Raw genomic sequence first — 23,886 nt, forward strand, 5'->3', positions numbered from 1 at the left:
GGGTGCCTGGAAAGCTGAGGTGCTCGGAGAGATCTGATAACTCAGCCAAGTGCATCTTCCTATGAACCCCATCTCTCTCATATACACATATTTGACAATCTGCAATAAATTTCACCTCTTTAGTATACGTTCAGGGTAGTTGAGTCTTCATCTGTCTTTTTTGCTTCTGTCTGTACTTCTGTCTATCCATTTCTCCATCTTACTCCCTTTCTTAGCCCTCTTGCTCCCAAGGAAGAAGAGTGGTTCACCCAGATGTCTCAAACCAGCCAGTAGACCCCAAAGCCCTCAGTCTCTGTTACTCCTCCTGTTTCTTTCTGCAGTCCAGAAGTTCAAGACATTGGGCACCTGAATGCAGCAGCATGTCACAGTGCTGGTGCTGCTGGTGAAGAAGCCAAGACTTCCTTCCCAATGAACCCAGTGGTGCAAATCAGGAGTAGCTGCTGCTGTAAAACTGCCACATGGATGAGAATGGAAGTTTTCAGGTGGTTGACTTAGAAAACAAAATAAAACAATCCTGACTTAATTACTGACTTCATTTTCCTTAAATGTGATTAAGAAGGTTTTGCCTCTTGGGTCTGAATTTCATGAAGGCACTGGGTATCTTGGATACCATGATCTAAACGCATTGGTGGAGTTGTAAGAATGTTGTTGCTTTTTATTCTCTGAATTCAACAGCTTTTGTATATGCTGGGAATCGGATGCAGGGCCTTGGTCTAAAGGCATTGGTGGAGTTGTGAGAATGTTGTTGCTTTTTATTCTCTGAATTCAACAGCTTTTGTATATGCTGGGACTCGGATGCAGGGAAGGAGACCCTATTAAATGCCTCATACTGGAACTCTTCAATCTGTGTAGCTGAGCTTGATGAGGATGCTGTTTGTGAAAAGTATAAAATCCATAACAAATGGGGCATTTTGTGACAGACAGTGGTGATGGCAGGTGATGGCTCTTTCACCCAGAGCACATGCTGCTTTCAAGAGCTTGATGAGGATGCTGTTTGTGAAAAGTATAAAATCCATAACAAATGGGGCATTTTGTGACAGACAGTGGTGATGGCAGGCTGTCTCGAAGTATTTTCTTTCACCCAGAGCACATGCTGCTTTCAAGGCTTCTCTCCCACATCTCCTGCAGACTGGAAATCACCCACTGAGTGTGGCTTGGAATAACTAAGCAATAGGTGCTACTTTTTGCAAAGGCTCCATGCCTGCAAGTGTGCACACTCATATATGAGGAAGGACTTTTTTTTCCTTTCATATTTCTCTAGCACAGTGCGTGGATGTGGCTGAAGCATTTGAGTTAATATACATGCAAATAGTAGGGACCATTAAATATACATTATCTCCTCCTGCTAACAGTCTTCAGTACTTTCACAGTGCTCTACTGTGACTTCTTCCCAGTGCTTTTTGCTTGCAAACAGCTGATTCTCACACTGCCAGGGCTGGTGTTTCCAAGGAGCAGGGGCCAGGTTCAGAAGTTCACTGCAGCTCCCAGCATGAGCGGCTGGAAGGTAATGCCAGCGAAGGGAGCTGCTTGTCCTCAGCTTGCCAACGTAACTGCTTGCACAGGCGTGCTGTGAACCAGATCAATGTGCTGGTAAGTGAACTGACCTGCCTTGAAAATAACCTGGTAAAAAAGATGAATTTTCTGATCCACCTCACAGCGAGATCCCACAAGCAGTTACATTGGCACAAGGGAGGGGGCCGCATGCTGCAGTGTGCTTCATGTTTAAGAAAGTAATGGCTTTAAAACTATCTCCTGGTTTTGTCTGCTAATGTTATTGAAGTAAAGTGAACAGGAGTTTGTGTTCAGCTGTCTTTGAAGCTCACGTGGGCGCCATCTGACAGGGCAACATGGGGTAGGCAATGGGCATGTTGTTCATTAGTCTCCTGATAGTAGGAGTCAGCACGAATATACTGCTGGGGGTGACTTATCTCACTGCTGCAAATGGGCAAAGGTTGCCATGCAAAGCCCTGCTTCTAAGCACGCAGCAGAGTAAGTGCTGCCAGCAGCAAACTGAGTACAACCAGTCCTGGTGGCAAGGGAAGAATGGAGCACTTCAGTTTTCTGGGTTTTGGCTAAAAGCTGCTGTCATCTTGGGGACAACACTGAGCAACTCGGGCTGGAGAGACAGGGGAAAGGTCTAGGGGTGAAAATTTTTCTCTCCAGGCTTCTAACCATGAGCCACAATTCTCTCTGGGCAAAGCTGGGCACAGCATCTGCCTGTCACTGTAGCATTGGGTGATTGCACCCGTTTTCACTACAGTGCTCCATGCATGCAAGCATGCCCACACCTCAGCCATTACAGAATTTTCATGAAATAAGATGGAGAAGTCGGGTGTTTCATTTCCCTTCCTTTCACTTTTGGAAGGTGACGTTCTTGTTGCAATCATACTTTTTCTTGTGTGTGTCTGGTTTTCTCCATGGGTTCAGCTTCTCATTTTTCCTGCTCATTGGTTTGGACTGTAGCTCTTGGTACCATACCCTTTTCCAGAAACAGTTCATGAACTGTGACTGTAGTTGGTGTGTGATTCTGCTCCTCTCACTCATGGGAATTTCATGAGCAAGCAGGACTGCAGATTGCCATTTTTTCTTGTCTGTAGCTTTTCTTTCTTTTAGAGGGTTTTTTTAATGCTTGCTTTTCTTTTCCCGTCTAAACGTTCTTCATCTCCTACCTGAAGTGTCACCATGGTCTTGTGCAGATATTGGTGTTGTTAGAGAAATCATGTTGTCCTCTAAATTTGTCCTGTTAAAAATGATGGAGTGTGTTCAAACAGCTAAGTAGCTGCTCTTCCTGTGCAGTCAGGAATCTGGGAAAAGATTTACAGGCAGATGGAGGCTGTTAAAATAAGAGTGCTCATGTGATGAGAAATCCTAGGCTAGGGATGACACATTTGGACTTGATAATGGACAAGTTTTGAGAGTTGTCACATTTGTGAACTAAGAGGTTCCTGTGCCTTCAGCTTGGGAGCTAACCAGCTGAAATGTGTGCTAAATTAGCTTAACAGCAAAGATTCAAGCTCAGGTGCAATTTTCAGTGTGAATGCACTGTGTGTGCCTAATTTGCTTACAAGGAGATATTTGATTCCGGAGGAAGGTAAAGTTTCAGCTACGCTCTCCTTTGGCATCTTCCTGAAATTGGGTAGCCCACAACTTGGCTGTTGTGACTGATCTCCCGTGCAGGGGTATGACCAGATAGATCATGACCTGATGAACAGGGGATGCTCTGGTGGTTTTTTCACCATTGTTTTATGACTTGCTGCATTAGAAAAACTCCCTTGAAGCAATTGGCTCAACTTCATTTTTTGCCAGCTACTCATAGAAGTAGGAAATTGTTTGCTGCTTTTCAGGGTAGTTTGCTCCACTGGTACTCTACTCGTACTCTGTTGTTCTGTCCTGCTCATAAACTACTCAACTATGATGTTAGAATCGTGCAACATTTTTTCCTTTCTATTCTTATTAGGAAAATACTCTAGAGTTAGATGGTCAAAAACTGTCATCTGATTTTTGGCTTACATTTGTCCTTTTTTGTTTATATACAATTGTCCTGTGTCGGTGTTGACCTTGGGTTTAAATAGCTCTTCTTCCCCATTTCTGCTTCCTTCCCCAGTGTATTTATAGATGGCAGTCATATCCCCTCTTAGCCTGACTTTAGTTAAGCTCCTGTAGTTTCTCTCATACGACAGGTACTCTGTTCCCTCAATCATCTACCAGCCATTTTTTGTGTTTGTTCCAGTTTTGCTTTCATTTCTTGTGAATATGAGTGACCAAAATTGCACCCACCATCCAAATAAAATGTCAGCAGTGCTCTGTGATTTCCTAGTAATATTTCTCAGTCTTTACTGGAAAGTAAAGGCTTTCCCAATAACTCCTTGCATTGCAGATTTCTTTTTCACTGCCATCCTCACGGGTGGTTTATAATCCTGTGATCGATTAGAACAATCAAATCTTCTTCCTCTTCTGTTAATTTGAGATCTGCTATAGCAACATGATTATACTTACAGGAACACACGTACAACGTTATTGCTCTCAGTGAAAGTAGCTGAGGTGAGATTTTGAGCTTGCTGTAAATATTCCAGGATGATTTTACTCCATTATGTTTAACTAAATTACTGGGTAAAAGCTGAGCATCTCACCTTACTGGAAGCAAAGCAGCAAAACCCGCAGCAGCAGCTATTTCTGGATGGCACAAAGAACATGTTAACGTGTAACCCGTCAAGGCAGCCAAATGGGAAAAATTAATCCTGAAGAACGATCTGTAAGAACTTGAGAAGATTTTTATAGTTTTTATGTCCAAAGTGTTGTGTTGCTTTTTTTACAAAATGTCAATATGAGTTTTTCATACCTGTCTTTATCTCCTTTTCTTCATCTGACTGTGTTTCGTACAGAGCTCATTTAGGAGAAGTTGTACATTTTAATGGAAAGAGGACAGGAATTAGACTGGCACCTTATACTTGCTATAAGGATGTTTATTTTGAGGTCAGCGTTTACAGAAAGGAGGTGGGGCACATGAGAGTGTGATTTGGTCGTTAATTGCAGCGCTCTACTGCAGCTCCCTCACCTTGATAGAGATATCCTGAAAATGCCAGTGCTTTGACATTTTTGGGCTTCAGACTCTTTAAGTCTAGGGAGAAGCTGTTTTCCTTGGGGGTGCCTGTCAGTGTAATGAGTGTAGTGAATGAACTACGCCAGTTTATTTACAAATTAGGTTTTTATCCTGAAACTGTGGTAAAAATGTACTGAATTACTGGTCAGTGCATGTCCCCGTAGGGGTTTTGTTATACCGTGTAAGTAATGACAGATTGCACAAGTAGAACCTTGCAGTTCCAGACCTGCAACACTTCTGTCTAGACCTTTCCTTGCAGAGAAAGAGAGGGCAAGTTTCATAAGAGCTGCGTCAGTATTGACCGTAATATCAAATGTGGCTTTATATACATTGTAATCTGATCAAGTGCACACTGAACAGTGCTTTAAGATGGGAAGAGATTTCTGTGATGCCATAGCACCAAGATAAAGCTCTAGGGTAGCACAATATGACAAAGTAAGTAGTATAATTCACTTGAGAAAGTGGTGGTAACCCCTTTACTCTTGTGGAGAGAGCCACTCTGTGTAGCAGATATTCAAAGGAAAACCCTTTTATGTATCTTTGCTGATTGACTTCCTTCCAGCCACCTGGGTTGTTACACTACCAGGCTTTCAATTAGAGCTGACACTTTAAAAGGGTGTCCTCTACCCAGTCATATCTGTAGAGATGGCTCGTTGTGCACCACAGGAGATCAGCTTTGAAGTTGTAGCTGTCCGTAATAAATGTTTTTGTCAAAACCCTTTATTTTCTCATTCCAGAAACGGACTTGAAATATGGTGGGATTTGTTATGTTTTACCAAAGAGATATATTTCACACACTTTCTGCTTTCTTTTCCATTTCCTGAAATTATTAAAGAGAACACAAGCCCAGATGTATGAACAATAAAACCAAATGGCTTTTCTCTCTTATAGCAACCTATGAACTGGATAACACAAACTGTGATCAAAATTTTTTCATGGTTGGGACTTTCAATGAAATCTCCCTCCTGGATAGATTCTCCCACTGCCACCTTTCCCTTAGAATAAGAATCACCACAATTTCCCGAGTCATTCACTGATTTTCAGGAAACTTAAAAAGTAACATCTTTGAGACTTCTATTTTATATATTTTTAATTCTTGATTTAAAAAGGGACAAAGGGTTAAAAATCATTTGGGAGGAATGATAGGTATGCATACTCACACTGTCACATAAACCTCACATCTTTAGGAAACCACAAAAATGAAGTAGAAAACACTACCTAAGGTATTTCTCAGCATCATTCCGTTGCAGCACATTGCAGACGTTTTTGTAATATCATGTGATTTTTGTATCTCTTAAGTAGCTTTCAATTTTTTGGCTGTAGGATTAAAACAATCCCTTTGTAAAGACTCATCATGACAGTGCTTTAAAGTGCCACAACTGTCAGCTCACAAGTCTTCTTAAAGTTGGATGGCTGACATAATAGCATCTTTTTTTTTTTTTCCGCTGACCTAAATCAAGTATTGGATGGATCAGGACTTCTCCCTCTGTGATCTCAAAGGAGGGATTTTGTTGGTTTCTTTTAATGTCATGTTCGGCTATTGGTTACTTTATGCTGAGCTGTGAACTGTGTGGTTATTGGAAGCAGCATTAAAAGCCAGGGAGTGCCTCTGTTTTCAAGAATATCTATCACTCTACTGTTTTGGGCACCCGACTGGTTGTAGAATATATTTACAGCCATATAGGATACATATTTGACCTGCAGGCATCAGAGATGAACAAATCCAAATTGTCCAGAGTGAAGAGATTAAAAAAAATATGGAGGGTGAGTGAAAAATATGCATTAGTCTGTTAGAAAGATTGCAATGGTAACAAATAAATTACGAGCAGATAATGTTGCTGTTTGCGGACAAGCTCTCCTGCTGCATGCACGGTATTTGATCAGACTTTTCAATGCAGGGTTTGATTGTGTGTTTATTGTCGTGCAGATTAGTTGCCTCTTTGCAAATTTCTAGAAACATTAAGCATTCACATTAATTTGACTTTTGAGAAAAGTTTTTGAGAATTTGAAACAACAGCTACATTTATACAATAAAAACCAGTGAGGAAACTAAGTTAAACTGATTTCCTCAGTGGCCTTTAAAAATGCCATTTAAGTGTGGATGGATATAAAAAAGGGATTACAAAAAAAACCTCATTTTTACCCCCTCAGGCTGAGATGTATTGTAGAGTGAACTATATGGCCACGTAGCATTTGAATCTAGCATGGTGGTCAAATGAATTATATAATAATAGGAGGGCATATTTACTTTATAAACAATTGCATAGTTTATAGCTTGGAAATAAGATCACAGAGAAATTGAACAGATGATTCTTTACAAAATGTGAAGTTAATTTGGTGCAACAAGTGAAATGGGCATGTCTCTGATGTCTCATAAACTGTTTTTTATGGGTTTTCTTGAGAAGTTTGGAGTCAGTTTTTCCCATTGTTAAATATGATGTAAACAGTAGTCATTTTAAAAGTAACTTTAAATTCATCAAATAAATTTGTTTGGATGCTTTCAGAAGATGGGGCTCTGGTTTCAGTTAATTCAGTTAAATACATTATATTGCATTATTAGTTAAATAATGTGTATATTCCATGATCTGAAAATCTGTTGACTTGCTTTCTGATAATAATGATTTGTGTATTTAAAAGCAGTTTTGATATGAGATCTGTCAATGATGAGAAGTGGTTGATTTCCATAATATACAGCAATTTATAGTCAGGACACTGAGTAGTAGAGGATTTCCACATTTTTAAATCTGTCTTGAAATAGAAGTAATGTCTCTATTTACAGTTTTGTTTGTGGAAAAATGTTATCGCCTGAGTGAAAATTATACTTTAATCATGATACAAGTTTCATTTGTGCAAACGGGCACAGTTTCCTTAGAAATTAAAACATATCCATTAAGGATAAGTAGATATTATATCATATTAAATGACATGAGATAATTACTGTAGTCAAAGCCTGGTACTTAAATGGGCCCAGGGAGCGGTTTAGTTTTAAGATGCAAAATGTCCTTCTTGGATAGAAATATTTTATTTGTTTATAGCTGTGTATTTTGTTGTGCAGCTGAACACTTTGTCCTTTACCTCCTATTTGTAAAAGCTATTAAACTGCAGGCTATTAAGCATCCTTTAATTGATGCATTTTGTGCTCTTCTCCCTAAAGCATTTGTCCCTATTCCATCATTGTGGTACCTGATATTTCAGGGTAATATAGTTCAAAATTAAATTTCTGCTGAAGAAAATGTCAATTTTAAATCCTACTGTTGCTTTTTTCCTACTTCAAACTGTTCTGGACAGAAGTATGTCAAAGTCTCAAAGAGGGCTTTTATGATTGGGATTAAAACAAAAGGGGTAGACCTTTTATTGTGCAGAGTATGCATTTATAATAAGCCATAATATATTTATGCAGGAAATTATATGTCTACGATATGGCGAATACTCCCTTCCTCCACTTAACTCTCGGCACTAACTTGCTAGGTATTTATGGATATATCAAAATTATGATTTACATTGTACTTATCATTAACATCCCTTGCAATAGCTCTGCACAGTTCTTGCCATCTTTCAGAATACAGTCATAAAATGAAGAGATTAACAGATAATTAAATTAAATCCTTAATTATCTGGGGATGATGAATTCACTCTGTGATTCCAGAAGGTATAGAGAACCTTTTTCACAGGCAGTATAAATTGAAACCAATGGAGCTATGATGATTTATGCCTGCTTGAGGATCTGACTCATACTGTTAATTATCTACTCTCCTTTTAAAAACATATTAATAAAAAATAGATGTAGGAACTGTTTATTAAAATATGAAGCTTTCAAGGTATTTTTAAAATATTATGTACATTCAAAAGATAGCATTGCCTGAAAAGTATTGGTTGTTTTTCACACCAAATAGAATGTCCTTCAGTAAAAGGCAGGGTTTCTCCAGTGGTTTCTGACATCCATGGGAAGCCTCTCATTGTTTTCAATTAATTTTTTGATCTAGTCTATGTTTCATGCGGATCTCCAAAGCGTTGGCATATATCACTGACAGTTACATCTTCCAAAGTGTTCAGCAACTATCCAGTCCTGCTGGTGAAGTGGCTGGTAACTAAACACTCCTGAAAGTACGGCCAACTCAGCTAATTAAGGACAGAAAGCCAAACTTATTAGGAAAAAAGAAAAAAAGGAAAATGAATTATAGGGTCAAAACTGGCAGCAACAATAAGCAATCAGTCTTTCTGTACTCAATTCTGAGTACATTTGCTTAAAAAAAAATGTCTCTACAGTCATTATAAAGAAGATTACAGATTATAATATTTAATGGGCATGCTGGGTTATCATGAGGGCTGAAGATTATAATATTTAACTTTCATATGGAGCTGTCTTGAGAGCTCATTAGGAAAGGTTGTTAAAGATGCAGAGATATTAGGTTAACACTTGCACCAAGCTTGGAAGGAACACTGTGCCAAGTTTTATTAGTAATAAAAAAGTAAAGCAATTGTTGTGGAAACATGAAAATTGATATGAAAGTATATAATGGCTACTTCAGAGCCACCGAGTCTCTTATGTAAACCTTTATTTAAAATGTTTAGAGCGCGCATTATTTACTCAATAGTACACCCCATTGTGATCCATCATACCTATAAGTATTTAAGCTCCTTTTTTTTAATGGATTTTTGACCCAATAGTCTGTGACGGCTATAAAACCCTATTATGGTCTTTCATGCCAAATGTTTGAAGGGATGTTTGGAGTAAATATGCCTTTTTAAATTCCCTATAATTTGCTCTGGAAAGTACTTATGGTGGTGGGCTGAAGCAATTTGTTCTCTTCAGGAACAGCTCCTGGAACTGTCACTGATTCCGTCAGGAAGCTGTACTTTTCTGCTTCATAATTTGTGTATTTTAGGCTATAAATTGGTATAAAAGCACTTATTCTGAAGCAATTTCTCTGTCTTGCTGCTTCTTAAAAATATATATTGATGAATATTATTTTAGGTGGCTTGCGTTAGCATGCGTAGGGACTGAGATGTAAAAAGAATGTCTTATTTAAGTTCTTTTAAAATTCTTTTAGCATTTTAAAGAATTATAGCCTGACCCCTCAGCCCCAAAAGCAACAAGGCTGAAACGCTTAAACCTGTTAACAGAATGCATATCCAGTCTTGTAATCCTGACTTTCAGATAAAAAGGTTTTCACCCTCCCTCAAGTGGCAGTGACCTGCAGTTTCATTGCTGAGACATTGGGTATGAGTGCAAGTTCCAGCCCGCGTGGACTCATATATTCTCTTTTCTCTCCATAGCACATCTAGCAGACAGGAATATGGTGTAACTTTAAACCTTTTTTGGAAAATGTCATTTCTTCCTTGCAGCTTACAGGACAGATACTTCTGGGTCGTGCTGTGTCATAGCAACCTGCAGGAGCTGGGCTCTTCTGCCCAAGAAAGCGTATGCACATAGTAAAAGCTGATGGCACAAGATTTGGATGAGCAAAGATGGATATTGGAAGGGAGCATGCATCTCTGGAAATTTCTCAATTACTTATTTTCTGACTCTCCCTTTAGTAGCTTTTAACAGGAGACTAATGGGCGCAAAAGTCCATCAATTAGCACTCACCCCCTTCCATTTTCAAGGGTGCCTCTCTCATCCTCTGCAGCAGGCACTAATGGGAGAAGGACAACTGGGAGAAGGGTGGGAAAGAGGGAGGAGGGATCTGAAAGTCTTCAGATGACCATCAGTGTGGGCAGGCAGGGAAAGGCTTGGGCATCCTCTGGTCCTTGGCTGAGCTGCTCCTCCCTTCCTGCAGCGAAGAATGAGCCTGCAGCACCCATGGGTGCCTGCCCAGGCAGAGCTGGAGCAGCCCTCCGGTGGCATGAGCAGTGGGGACCTGCCCGATGCTGATCTGGTTAGTGCTGGTGGGTAGGAATGGGGGGTCTGAAAGGCGCAAGGGTGTCAGATACCCACGGAATTCCAAGTACAGGGTTGGGAGGTAGGTTGGGAGAACTGCTTACTGTGTTGGCACAGGGCAACAAAGGGGTCAGGATTTCATTTTTTTTTCTGTGGTCCTCCCTTTGCTTTCTCCTCTCTTCCCCTTCATTGGCTTTGTGATCAGCTGATGGAGGAAAGAAGGAAAAAGGGGTTTGGATAAAGCAGCTTACATCACCAACTTTTTGCTGGGACCATTACTGGGAGTCCTTTGTCCTTGGGTAAGTAACCACCCAGGAGAAGCAACGGTGACTTTAAGCGGTTTATAGTTTCTGTGTTTGGGGAAAGACTTGTCTATGTCCCCTTCAAGTCCCCTACTTTAAAAGACTTCCCGTGGCTGAGTTGGGAGGCTCTGCTGTTCTCCCCTGCAGACCAATGCTTTGTACCACACAGAAAGAACTCGCTTGGAAAGTGCTCAGACAAGTGAACCAGGAAAACTATTAAACATCAACCAATTGCACATAAATGTGAATCAATCACTTATTACTTTCTGTTTATGAAACTGAAAATGTCCAATCATTCATCTCGGGGAGGCCACTTGGCACTGCTGCTCTGTGTGTGATGCTTTTTGCTGCTGAGGATGGCTGAAATCAAACGGCATTGATTTAAAATGGTATTGGAAAACATTTTAATATGTTCTTGGGCATGGCAATTAGTGCTGCAGAGGTCTTCCCTGCAAAGATAGATTTTCTTGAACTGGTCTTAGTTATTCAGGGCCTGCCCTTTGTGTTGTGAAACTAGTGAAACATACTATCAATCAATAGAAATGTAGATTACAGATATTGCTGTGTATTGCTCCTTTTATAACTCTTATAATGTTTCTAATTTTACTTAACTATTAGTATCTGGTGTTTTGGTTCAAAATGGAAACTGCCTAATTCAGTACATATGTCTGGTGGTAGATCTGTCACTGCTCATTCCCCAAGGACAGTAAGGAACTCCCAAATATGGTAAAGCTGTTAGATGTAAACTGGACTATAGAATTTATATATGCCTCCAAATCTCAGTCACCAAGCTTTAAATTACTTGTTTTATTTTTTTAACGGACGTCGCAAAACCAATCTACAAATATATCTTATTGCAACTTTAGATTAAAATGTAGAATGAGTGAAATTGCACATGCTATTTTAAAATGCTGTTCTTGCTTTCCATTTGGATTTTGAAAACCCCTATGGCTAAAGAAACAATATTGAAACTTAACATACTGATCCTGCAAACCCTTGTTCACATAAGTGATTTCACTTGTGACAACCACTTTTTTAATTTCTGTGTGGACTGCTCATAAAATTAAACACACCCATAAATATTTACTGCACCATCAGACAAAATGATTGAATTGCATTGTTAAAAAATGAATTTAGTTAGGCGTTCACTATCATGGCAGTGTCATGGGGTTTTTGTACAGAGTTGATTGTTGTGTAGCTAAGCCATAGCCACGTAGACCAGGAACCTAAGGGTGGTCTTCTGGTGGATTGTGTATTCATCTCCCTCACCTGTGGGATGTATGACCCTGGCAATAAACTGTCAAGGAGACCTCTCTAAGGGGAAAGGGTTCCCCCCCAGCATTAATATTTTGGCTGTCTTAGCAAGTTCCTTTCATTTGGAGGTTATTTTTTCTGAAGATATAGGAGAGGCTGCTTGTTTATGAACTTTGTTTCAGTTTGAGTTACAATCATACTGGGGAGAACATCAGAATCTCTTTAGCATTTTAAACAAAATTTTACAGAAGAAATAATGCTCTCAAAATATCGCCCTGCAGTTCAAGCCCTTCAGCAATGTAAACTTAAAATGGAGAATTCAGCAACCAAATGAAAATGTGCATTTAAAGATTTTTCAAAGTGTTCACTCTTTTGGTAAGTCACTTCTCACCTGTGATCCTCATTTCATGATAAGAACATGCTAAGGAGTTGACTGCACGTCTATTTGGAAGTCAGTATTGCTGATGCTGTGCTAATGGCTGTTTGTAATCACTGGTAGCGTGACGGCGTGCTGTACAGAATTTACTGTAGCATTTCTAGTCAGCATTTTCACTCTGAATGATGAGATCCGAGGTTTCTGGAGTGAAATCCTGGACTGCTTGAAGTCATTGGCACACCTCCATCAGCTTCGATAGGTCAAGAATTAGATGCTGAGGGTCTTCTGGGTGAATGCATCTAATTTAACAAGCCATGTGGCACAGGGGCTTAGCTACACTGCTGGCACAGTTAGGTAGCTCCAAATATTCTGCTCTGAAATGAGATGCAACACATTCTTAATTGATTTAATTTATTTTTAAATTATAAACAGAGGGGAAGGAGGAAGGGAAGCACTGGAATTCAGCTCTCCTATTCAGGGACAACAGGAGCAGCTTCTCTGATTTTGCTTTATTCTGCTCCAGGGTGGAGGGACCTCTAACCACCACAGACCAGTCTCCTTTTGCTCTTTTCTGAAAGTACCCACAGGTGCTGCATCCACAGGTGCTTAGTTCCCATGGACTGAATTTCTTGGCACTAACAAAACAACGGTGGGGAGCCGGTACCTGGCCTTTGATTCATTGTATGTAGCCACAATTATCTTGGTAGTGTCTCAGGGTTTATTAAAATAAAGGGTCTGTATGCCACTATTGGATACAGGATCTGGAGTCTAGTCCTCCTAATGTAGGTTCCTAAATAGCATCTGGTCTTTTCTCTCTCTTTCCAAGCAGGAAAAAGGGGGAAAGCTGTGAATATTTTTGTCTTCCCAAAAGTGTCAATGGGGGAGAAGCTGAAATGTAATTTATTTACATTCAGCAAGAATAGCTTTTTATGCAAAAAAATATAGGCTTTTTATTGCCCATATTTAGCAGGCTGATGATGTAAAATGAAAGTTCCGATCCTGCATATTTTTAGTACTACAAATCACTTCCTCACTAGTGGGTTTCGAGGATTGTACTGCTTGAGAACAGACTGACAGTGGGTTGAGTCTCTCTTGACTGGCAGTTTTGTGGTCCTTTGAGGGCCTGTCAAGATCGATGGATCATTCTGCTCCGTCCTGTGCTATGGTCCCAGCGTGAAGGGATTGGACCACGCTACCTCCCCATCACCCGAAGTGGTGAGGAGGCCCTGGGGTCTAGCGAACTGCAGGAGAAGGGCTGGGTTGTGACACAGCTCTCCAGTGCCATAGCTGGTGATGCTGGTGTCCTCTACTTTCCCCAACACAGAATGCTGAGCAAGGAGCAGCCCTTTCCCTTTTGCTGGTGTCTCTATTGAGAAATACATAGATAAATGTACATGCACAGAGGTTTTCTCACATGACTCGGTAATAGTTTGCCTCGTCCTAGTGTAGGGCAAGTGTTTATTACCCAAGGGCTCATGCATCTTTGATACAAAGAATAGTTTCCATAAGCAAGGATGCACATGAGCCTGGTCCAAGCCAGCACCTGAGAAACACCGCTGCTGGTTAATTTTGTATGTGCTCTGTGCTAAATTGGGTATTTAATCTGAAAATTTTATAGGTTATACTCATGCAAACTAATGTGCAGAATTTAATGGCAAATAACAAAGTCAGTGAAGGCCTACTTATAATCATTTACTATTTTTTAATTGTTATTATTTTTTAAAGAACTGTTGAGATTCTACTGGGGACTCCTCTTGGCCCTGTCTCCTTAGAGGGTAATGGTGACTTCTCCTCCTTTGCCCAGCAACAGCACTGGAGGCTGGGAAGGTGAAAGTATCCTTGAAGTGTGGTGCAGAATACCTGTTTGGTAAATAATTGCTGCATTTAGAGAGGGTACAGAATTAATGCTATGGTGTCCTTCTGGCAAAAAAAATTGCACGTATTAGAGAAACAGTGCTAATAGCTCAGAATGCCTCTGCAAATGCAGAACTTTGCATAATTACACAAATTTGGTGAGTGTAAAAGCCATGTAAAAGTAATGATTTCTGATGGCAGTAAATAAAATGGCAAGTCTTTCAGTTCATAAAGAATTTGTTTATGCAAACTGGAGTTTACTGAACTCTAAGGAATTGTTTCCTTTGCTTTTAAGTGCTTTACTAGGTGATCTGGGAAAAGATGGGGTTTTTGCCTGTAGTTATCAGCTTATGTCTTCAGGCAGGATGATCAGCTTTTGTCCACACCTTGTATCATATGACATAAATTTGAGTGGTCTCCAGCTTGGGCTGGAGACATCCTAAGATGGAGGACTGGTCAGGGAGGTGGTTACCTCCTTCCTCTCCAGTGAATTTTGAACAGTTTTACCACAGACTGATAAACAGAAGAATTTTCCTTTCCATCTCACTGAGTATCTCCCAGATCCCTTCTGTCCTTACCTCACACGCACACATGCCATTGCCATGTTTATGGCCATTTTTCTCTCATTATGATTTCCTTTTTTCTCTGTTGTCTTCCAAATAACTAATACGTGATGCAAGGGGGAAAAGTATTTCTGTGTGTTGACGCCGTTCTGCTCTAATACCTACAAGGGGGAAGGATGGGGGTCTCTTGAACCTTTCCGAGGTCAGTCTTAATTTTTTTCCTTCTTGCTCATTGCTAAAAAGGAAATGTCCTTTCCATTTTCAGCACAAAGGGAAGGACAACATCTGGAGCGAAGTGATGCCATCAAGCACCCCTCATGTTGGTAGAAAGCCCAAGAGGGCATTTTTTAACCAGGAGGGTGGACGGAAACCTGCTAGGGTACATTTGAGAGCATGTAGCTTAATTCATTCAGCCTCAGAGACTGGGAAGGGGAGAGAAAAGGTCTTTCTTAATATGTTGACTGTTAGTCTCAACCATCTGGGCAAGCCAGTTTTGTTACAGAAAGCTTTCTATCATCCCAAGTACCCGTTTGTTTTGAACGTCTCTAGTGAGTTAATGTATTAGAATAGCTGAGCTGCATTAAGTGTGGTAAAGCTGTATCCCAACGATGTTCTCGGAGAATCAAGAGGTGCAGGGACTCAGAGGAGGGTATGCTGATTTACCCCAAGATGGTACTCACATCTAGATTTTGGACTTGAGCCCTTGCAGGCAGGGGGGTTTTAGAGGTGACTTGGCCATATTCCCAAAGGGCCAACCAAACTCCTAGCTGGAAAGTCAGTAGTATCATACAATTTACGATCATTTGGTTTGAGGCTGGAATCTGATCCGTACAGAGGGTGGAAAGGATTTCTAGTGAGCATTTCTTGCTATTCCTTCTCTTATCCTGTTGCTGCCCATAAAGCTTGGAGCAAGCACTTGCTGGACCACATGAATGAAACAGGTTTACGGCTGCTTCTTGCATTTCACAGCTTTTATTCCTTCCGTGGAGCTGTTCCTGAGAACTAAGTGTCTCTGAAATAGTAACTCGATTGATAGTAAGTAGATGGGATATTACTGTCCTCAACATCTGCTACAGTTTCAGGCTATGTATAGCAATTGAGAGGGCAAAAAGTCCTCTTGCAGAAGGACACATTGTCCTGCTGTCTTTCCTTCGGTGAAGAGCAATCCCTCCTGGAGCTGTATCGAGACTGATAGATGGCTGCAGCTAAAAGCCACACTAGGGTGGACTGAAGTTTCTTGGCACTTTGTTCTTTACAGAGGTACTACAAAGAGATATGATACGGAGACTTCCAGCTCTCAGCTCCAGTCCCCTGTCAGCTCTGCCTGAATCATTTGTTTGCTCAGAAAATGGAGCAATATTGGCATCGATTAGAATAAATTCAGGTTATTTTAAAAGCAATAAAATAATAATGTGAAGCTGAGATCCTTTTTGAAAGACACATATATGTCTCCCCACAAATCATAGGATTTGTGGTAACTCATAAATTCTTTATGGGTTCTCCTCCAACAACTTTTTGCCTCCTAAATGTGAACTATCTTTTGCTAGTTTATAACTAATTAGTTTAGTCACCTGGATACTACAAAGGCTGATATATGAAAACTGTAGATATTACGTAAGGCAAAGTCTTCTCCTTTCCTAGTTCATCTGCCTGGGGCTTTATGATTGCCTCAGAATTTGCATCTGAGGTGTTTATGCACATTAATTTTGACCTCTTCAGATTACAGACTTGATTTTGCGGTGGGGTTGCATACAAGGCATCCGCTGAGCACATACATGATTGTCTGTAAGTTCAAAATCTGGACAGTTTGCCCTAGCTCACCTGCATGTGGAGCTTCTCTGGGCAGTGACCTAAATTAGATCCTGGTACCTGAATACTAGGTACAACTCTGGCAGAAGCTGTGCCCTGCTGACAAAGCTACCCCAAAACTGGGGATCACAATCCTTTGGCAAGACCCAGCTTACTGCTCAGGTCAGCTAATAGCTTCTGTGTGATGTCTTCCTCTTGTACTCATTTCTCCCTTCTACTTCTAATCACGCCTCGGTATAAGCTGATAGCATTTTTGATGTTTCTGCTTATAAGCAGTGTAAAACCATTGGTCTGTTCTGAGATCTAGCTCAGGGACTGTGTCTGAGAAGCCAGATGCAGCTCGTGGAGGTTTTGCAGAGTGAGCTCTGTGCAATTCATTATTAAAAACTCTCAGGCTCTTTTTGTCACCACTGGGACTGCTCCTGAGGGTGAGTCTGCTCCTGATTCCCCATGATGGAGCACTCAGGAACCCATGGGATTCCCCTGAGGAGGTTGCTTGCTTCTTGCCATGGGGTGCAGCAGGTCTGGGTGCAGTCTCGTGCCCTTGCTGCTGGTACCCTTCAGAAGTGTGTAAACTCCTCTTGTTTTCCTTCCTCATCCTCTCCGCAACTAATTTCTTGGCAGGAAATTGTACACCAGGATAATGTAAAGAGGACTCTACCTTCATAATTTCTAAGAATATTTTGAAGAGATCCCCTTGGCCTCTCTTCCTGCCATATCAAATCCAGAAATCATATTTGCCTTACTCCTGTTTGTTTTGCTTTTTGCTATCAATTCATGTCTCCTTCAGCACATTTCCATAGGATTACATGTGGAGCGAGAGGAAATGATCAAAGGATTGGAACAATTAGTGTATGAGAGAACATTAAAATATGTATTAAATGCTTTGATTTAATGACGAGTAACGTGGAGACGGATTTATAGCAGTCTGCATATTTATGAAAGATGTAAACATGAGAAAAATGATAAAATATTTGTCATAACAAGTTGGAGTTTAATTTATGTTTAAGGAAAGAAATTTTAAATGGAATAATGTATACTGAATATAAAGCAACGCTTCCTGCCTGTAATATCTCTTCAGCTATGGAATAGTTCTCAGGGGATGCAGCTAAATCCCTTTGCCATTATATGAAAATTTTCAGCTGACCTAGAGGAAACACTAAAATATTGATTTAGGAGAACAGTCTTGCATCAGTAAAGAGGTGGTCTGAATGATCTAATGTTTGGAGTTGTTTTCCATCACTAATTCCCAGGATCCATGAATTTGGCAAGATCTGCAGAGGGTAAACAATCTCAGAGATGTAGTTTTAAGGTTTTGTGCTATGCAGTGAGGATAAACAGCAACTGCTGCAATGAATTCCAGCCTTCTTGAGGCTATTACGATATTGCATCTAATTGCTTCGCCAACTATATTATATTTTAGCTTGATGCTGTTTAGGGGAAAAAAAAAAAAAGGTTTCTTATTTCCTTTTTGCACCAGCAGTGCTTTAATGGAGAAGTTCTAATGTTGCTCTAGCAGAAGCAGTGCCTGTGTGGTGTGGCTGATACAGTTGCAGAGTATCAATACAGGCTGAGGGATGAGGGGGTTGAGACCAGCCTTGTGGAGAAGGACTTGGTGGTATGGTGAATGAAAAGCTGGACATAAGCCAAAAATATGTGCTTGCAGCTCAAAATCCAACCATATCTTGGGCTGTATCAAAAGAAGCATGGGCAACAGGCCAAGGGAGGTGATTCTGCTGCTCTACTGTACTCTGTTGAGACCCCACCTGGAGTACTGCGTCCAGCTTTGGAGCCCTCAGCACAGGAAAGACATGGACATGTTTGAGTGGGTCCAGAGGAGGGCCACAAAGATGATCAGAGGGTTGGAGCACCTCTCCTATGAAGACAGACTAAGAGAGTTGGGGTTGTTGAGCCTGGAGAAGAAAAGGGTCAGGGAAAACCTTATAGCAGCCTTTCAGTACTCAAAGGGGGCTTATAGGAAACCCGCAGACAAACGTTTTAGCAGGGCCTGCTGTGATAGGACAGGAGGGATGGTCTTAAACTAAAAGAGGGAAGATTTAGACTAGATATAAGGAAGAAAATTTTTACAATGAGGGTGGTGAGACAGTGGAACACATAGCCCAGAGAGGTGATAAATATCCCATCACTGGAAACATTCAACGTCAAATTGGATGGGGACCTGAGCAACCTGATCTAGTTGAAAACATTCCTGCTTATTGCAGGGGGGTTGGACTAGATGACCTTTAAAGGTCCCTTCCAACCCAAACTATTCTATGTTGGCAAAACAATCTATTCAGTTATCTATTAAGTTATCCTTAGCCCTTCCACAATATTTAGACGTTTCACAGGACAACACAAGCAGTAATGAATTCTCCATCAGGCCTCTGAGGCGGGCAAGCTTCAGTATCCTCAGTTTGCAGGGTGGGCTCTTCAGAAATACCTTAAATCTCTCCCAGAGCTAGAGGCATCACGTCAACCTCCACTGCTGTATGTGCTGGAGTTACCACCTTTCAGAAGCAGCTTATTTGTGTCTACAAATGGATTTAGATGCTGGACATCAGTTTCCCAGATTAGAAAACTGTATCTTTACACACAAGCCCGAAGAAATTGATGGCAAAGTCAGAATTATAATGTAAAGTACTATTTTTTTATTCTAAATTTTATCCTATCTGCTTTTAAGCAGTCATTCCCCGTTCTAGTGCCAGAAGTTTTTTCAAAGGTTTTTCAAGCACATCTACCTGTCTTGCAGTCTGGATGAAGCTCTCCCTGCTGAATATGCACTGGGCAGATGAGGGAGATGGACCCAGACGGCAGGTCCGTGGGCTGTGATGATTCCCCAGCTTTGCATGGGTCAGAGCATTTTCATCCTCTGTGGCCTCACCAGTACCTGCACCAGTGCATACCTCCTGGAACCTCATCACACATTTGGGAGCTGGCATAGCAGCTCCCAAAAACTTAAGTGTGTTGCTCTGCAGAGGTCCAGTGCTGAGAATAGTCTGGGGTAGCATTTCATCTGATGGGAGATGTGCTATAATAGAAGGAAAGAGACATGATACCTGTGTGAGGCTTTCAAAATTTAATCATGTTTTGCATTATCAAAGCACATACAGCATTCAAGATAACATACTAGTATGCAATTTGCTGTGTAGACTCCAGATGTGAGTTGGGAATCATGAGATTCAAAAGAAGAATTTTTTTTCCAAAGAAATGGAGCTCTTACAGTACTAAATACAATTTTTTTTTACTTTGAATGTTACATACTTAAGATGATGATGTGGCAGATTTATGTATTGCAGTCATACAGAATATATGAATGCATAATCATGTGGATAGTAAGTGATAAAGAAAATAAATGTGAAACGGAAAAGAATTTGTTAAAATAAAAACAGAAAGAAAACAGTAGCAGGCATGTAATCTAATCAGGGAGAAAATTTTCCCTGAGTTACCTCAGTTCAGAGGTATACATTAAGATTCAGGAGAGGTTTCAGGCCATCTGCTAATGTAAAGCAGGTTCAGTGCCAAGGAACACCATCTTGGTATGAAAACAATCTGCCTTTTATTATCCTATAACTTGTATGAAGTTAGTTTAATTTCTCTAAGGCAACTAAATATGATATTATTAAATTACCTTAATACAAGCATGGTAAACAAATATCCATACTGCTAATACGAAGTTATTTTACTCTCTGTAAAGTAATGAATATATTTATTCAGTGATTTGGAACTCAGCTGGTTTTCTGACTTTTGCCCATAGAAAGCTCCAGACCACTTCTTTTGAATCTCTTTACTTCTAATGTTTTCTGGAAATCTTTATTTTCTATTAGCATAACTAAACAGAACAGATGAAACCTCAGTTATTACTTGTCTATGCTAAGCTCCTTCATGTATTCCTACATTATTAGGTATCTTCTTATTGTTCCCTGTATTATCTTTTGCTAAGTAATACTTACAGGACTAAGAAAGACTTAAGATTAAATGATAGGACTGCACTTAGCTCAGTCTTTCTGCCATTTTTCAGCATTACTTGGGATTTAGGTCAGTCATCTAAGGATTCATCTCCTAACTAGCAGATAGGTTTTCTTTCAATCATTAACTCTCACAGGTCTTTTCTCCCTGCGTCTCTGAAGTGGTTCATGAGAAGCTCTTTCATTTATAAGCTCCTGGCATGCTCAGATAACTTTCTTACATGGTTTGACACAGTATCAAAGTCCATTATTTACTTACCAACCGTAATCCCTCCTCTGGCCTCCCTGCAGTGGAATACAGCTGAAGCACCAGCCTGTCTGGGACTCAGCCGAACCCTGGCTGAGGGATGCTGCATGCAAAAGAGCTTTTCATAACAGCAAAATCCCCTCAATTGTGAGCCCAGTGCCAGGGGCCAAAATTCCTCTTATCCTCACAAACTCATTACAGGGGAAAAATAGAAAGGCAGCAAAGAAATTACGTACTTGAAACCAAAATAGCAGTTTGATACGGATATGGAGTTCTTGGTATCAAATGTGATTCAAAGGAATTCAGAAGCAGATTCCCTAAATCTTATTAATCAGTTTTTACATAAAAACGTCCATATACTTAAATATACCCTCAGACATGTAAACTCCATACGTGCCACAGTCCCATTAAGCATGGATGTATACGTGGATGTATGTGTACAGTAGTCAATCTCAGGGAGGAGAGCTATATTGCTTCACCAAAAGGTGTTTAGAGAGAACTTTGAACACTGTAGCGGTAAAGCCATTCCAGCAGTACAAACTTGGGAAAGATGAACCTCTCTTAACTTAAATGAACTCTCTGTAGGTTGAAAAACCTCTTTTCAACACTGCCAAATCTTTGAAGTGGAAATCTGTGCGTTGTGAGGGAGTGATTGAAGTGTGAAAACCACCTGTCCATGAGAAGCCTATAAAGGATACCCACCGGCACTGATCAGTGTGACTGTATAATACGAGCTATTGCTGTATAATACAGGCTATTGCTGTGTGCCAGTCTTTCTTTACACTGCATATTTCTCCAGCACCAATGTACAGCTAATGCTGTGGCAGTATGGAGTTGCCTATCAAATGCAATGTCAGAAGACCACACTGACAATGTAAAGGGCCACGGGACACAGAACTAGGGCAGCCAGCTTTGCTGGTGGGCTGACACAGAGTAAGAGGATAAAAAGCTTTATAACTCAGGGATGGAAAGGAAAGTCTTGCAATGAGCAGACACTGGATGTCTGAATGGTTCTGTTTGGGTTGCAAGAGCATTGCAAAATTCATGGGGAACATAATTGGGCAGAGAAGTTGACCTAGGTGAAGGTTTCATCTGTTTTTTGATTAAGAGAGAGAAACCCTCTTGTTCTGGTTTTGCAAAACTCCTTGCAATAGATTTGGGTCCCTGCTATCCCTTTGCTCAACAGACCAGCACCTTCCTACTCCCATCTCCATAGGCACGAGGCACTTGCAAGGGTCCCATTCCAAGGCAGCAAGACTGTGCTTGAGACCTAAGGCTACATTTCCCAGGGATGTGCACACCCAGTCTTGTGACTGGGGTTTGCTTTTATCAACTGTTCTCCATTGCAGTCACAAGCCACATTTCAGAAAAGTCTAATCAAGATGGAATGATGGTGACAAGCTGCTTGGGTTATGTGATGCCCGAGCAGACAGTAAAATAACACTCGGGTAAAGGTGCTATTAAGCACTTGTGGTAGATATACATTTTTTCTGTAGGGAGAAAATAACCCTTTATTATTTCTTACTCATTTTTTTCTTTTCTTTTTCCTTTTTTTTTTTTTTTTTTTTACATGTCCCATTCCAAGGCAGCAAGACTGTGCTTGAGACCTAAGGCTACATTTCCCAGGGATGTGCACACCCAGTCTTGTGACTGGGGTTTGCTTTTATCAACTGTTCTCCATTGCAGTCACAAGCCACATTTCAGAAAAGTCTAATCAAGATGGAATGATGGTGACAAGCTGCTTGGGTTATGTGATGCCCGAGCAGACAGTAAAATAACACTCGGGTAAAGGTGCTATTAAGCACTTGTGGTAGATATACATTTTTTCTGTAGGGAGAAAATAACCCTTTATTATTTCTTACTCATTTTTTTCTTTTCTTTTTCTTTTTTTTTTTTTTTTTTTTACAGCACCCTCATGCTTCATCTGTTACCATAAAGCAACTACTGTGTATATATAAAATAGAAGGCACACTATGATGGCTGTTCAGAGAGTTTGACAATGTGATTGGTTGAATGTCCTATAATTTGTGAGTTGGGAACGTCCTATAAATATTTTAAAACTCCTGCTGCTGCTACAGCCTCACTGAAATCCATATTGAGGCTTCATTTTTCTGACAGCTGCCTTTGGAGTTGCAGTTCTGTCTTGTCTTGCTGTTGCAAAACAAAACCGAGAAAAGCAGGTCATTGCTGGTTTAAGCCTATTCTTGAAGTATATGTTTAAGCTTCTATTGCAGTCATCACCACTTTCTTGCATAGTCTTGTAATCTCAGACCATTTTTCCCAGACCAGTGGGAGCTACGTCCCTTTGCAAATATCTTTACAATACTGTCAGAGATTAATTGCACCAAACGTTTATTCTGAGGCTGCGGGGAGCGGTTACTTGGACTTCACAGCCCTCTGATAAACACAGTGGCTCTTCTACCCACTTATTTCTCTTGGGATATGTTGTGTGCAGTGCCCTCTGTGCCTCAAACCTAAGGCTCCATGAGAAGTGGGCGAGGACAGTCCCCAGGAGAAGGCATGACAGCAGAGTCAGGCTAGTTCCCTCCTTAGTTGCAGGTGCTTTGACAAGTATTTGCTTTATCTTGCAAACTGATTATTCCTATTTTTTGAAAAAATGGTTATAATAACATTTCCACTCTGTGCAAGCATGCTGATAAGATAATATCCACTATGGAGAGAGAAGTGTTCAGACACAGCAGTGATTAGAATTGGATTTGTACATAGATCAATGACAGTGAAACACCCTTGAATAATCTCTGCCTCAAAGCAAAATTTGACTTGCCTAATGATCTCATTTTGTCTTGTTGGGTGACTAAAAGGTTATGATAATCTCAAGGGATTCTGTAGTTTCTCAGCTGAATGACTGTGTGCAGTAGGGCTACTTTTTCTACACAAACATGAAGAATATTAGAGTTCCAGGGCTCAGTGTCTAGAGGAATTTCCATAACAGTCTGGGGTACAAAAGAAATACATCATCTGCCCTACTGTCATTTCCATGAGGATCACTGGCAGAGAGGCGTAAATTAACCCTG

At 40.6% G+C, this 23,886-nt stretch overlaps 1 protein-coding gene across 4 annotated transcripts in view; it reads left to right on the plus strand.

The window, feature by feature from the left end:
• Window positions 1–23,886, plus strand: part of DPP6 (dipeptidyl-peptidase 6) — a 576,912-nt gene that overhangs the window by 250,333 nt on the left and 302,693 nt on the right. The window contains exon 1 of one of the 4 annotated variants that reach the window (XM_014945137.1): window positions 6,259–6,364. The exons of the other annotated variants lie outside the window; for them this stretch is intronic. Coding sequence (XP_014800623.1) covers window positions 6,314–6,364 — 51 coding nt within the window. The 5' untranslated portion in view covers window positions 6,259–6,313. Of the gene's footprint in view, window positions 1–6,258; window positions 6,365–23,886 lie in introns of those variants that run through there. 4 annotated transcript variants of the gene reach the window in all.

Source organism: Calidris pugnax, unplaced genomic scaffold, assembly GCF_001431845.1.
Source record: "Calidris pugnax isolate Ruff unplaced genomic scaffold, ASM143184v1 scaffold54, whole genome shotgun sequence".
Taxonomy (NCBI): domain Eukaryota; kingdom Metazoa; phylum Chordata; class Aves; order Charadriiformes; family Scolopacidae; genus Calidris; species Calidris pugnax.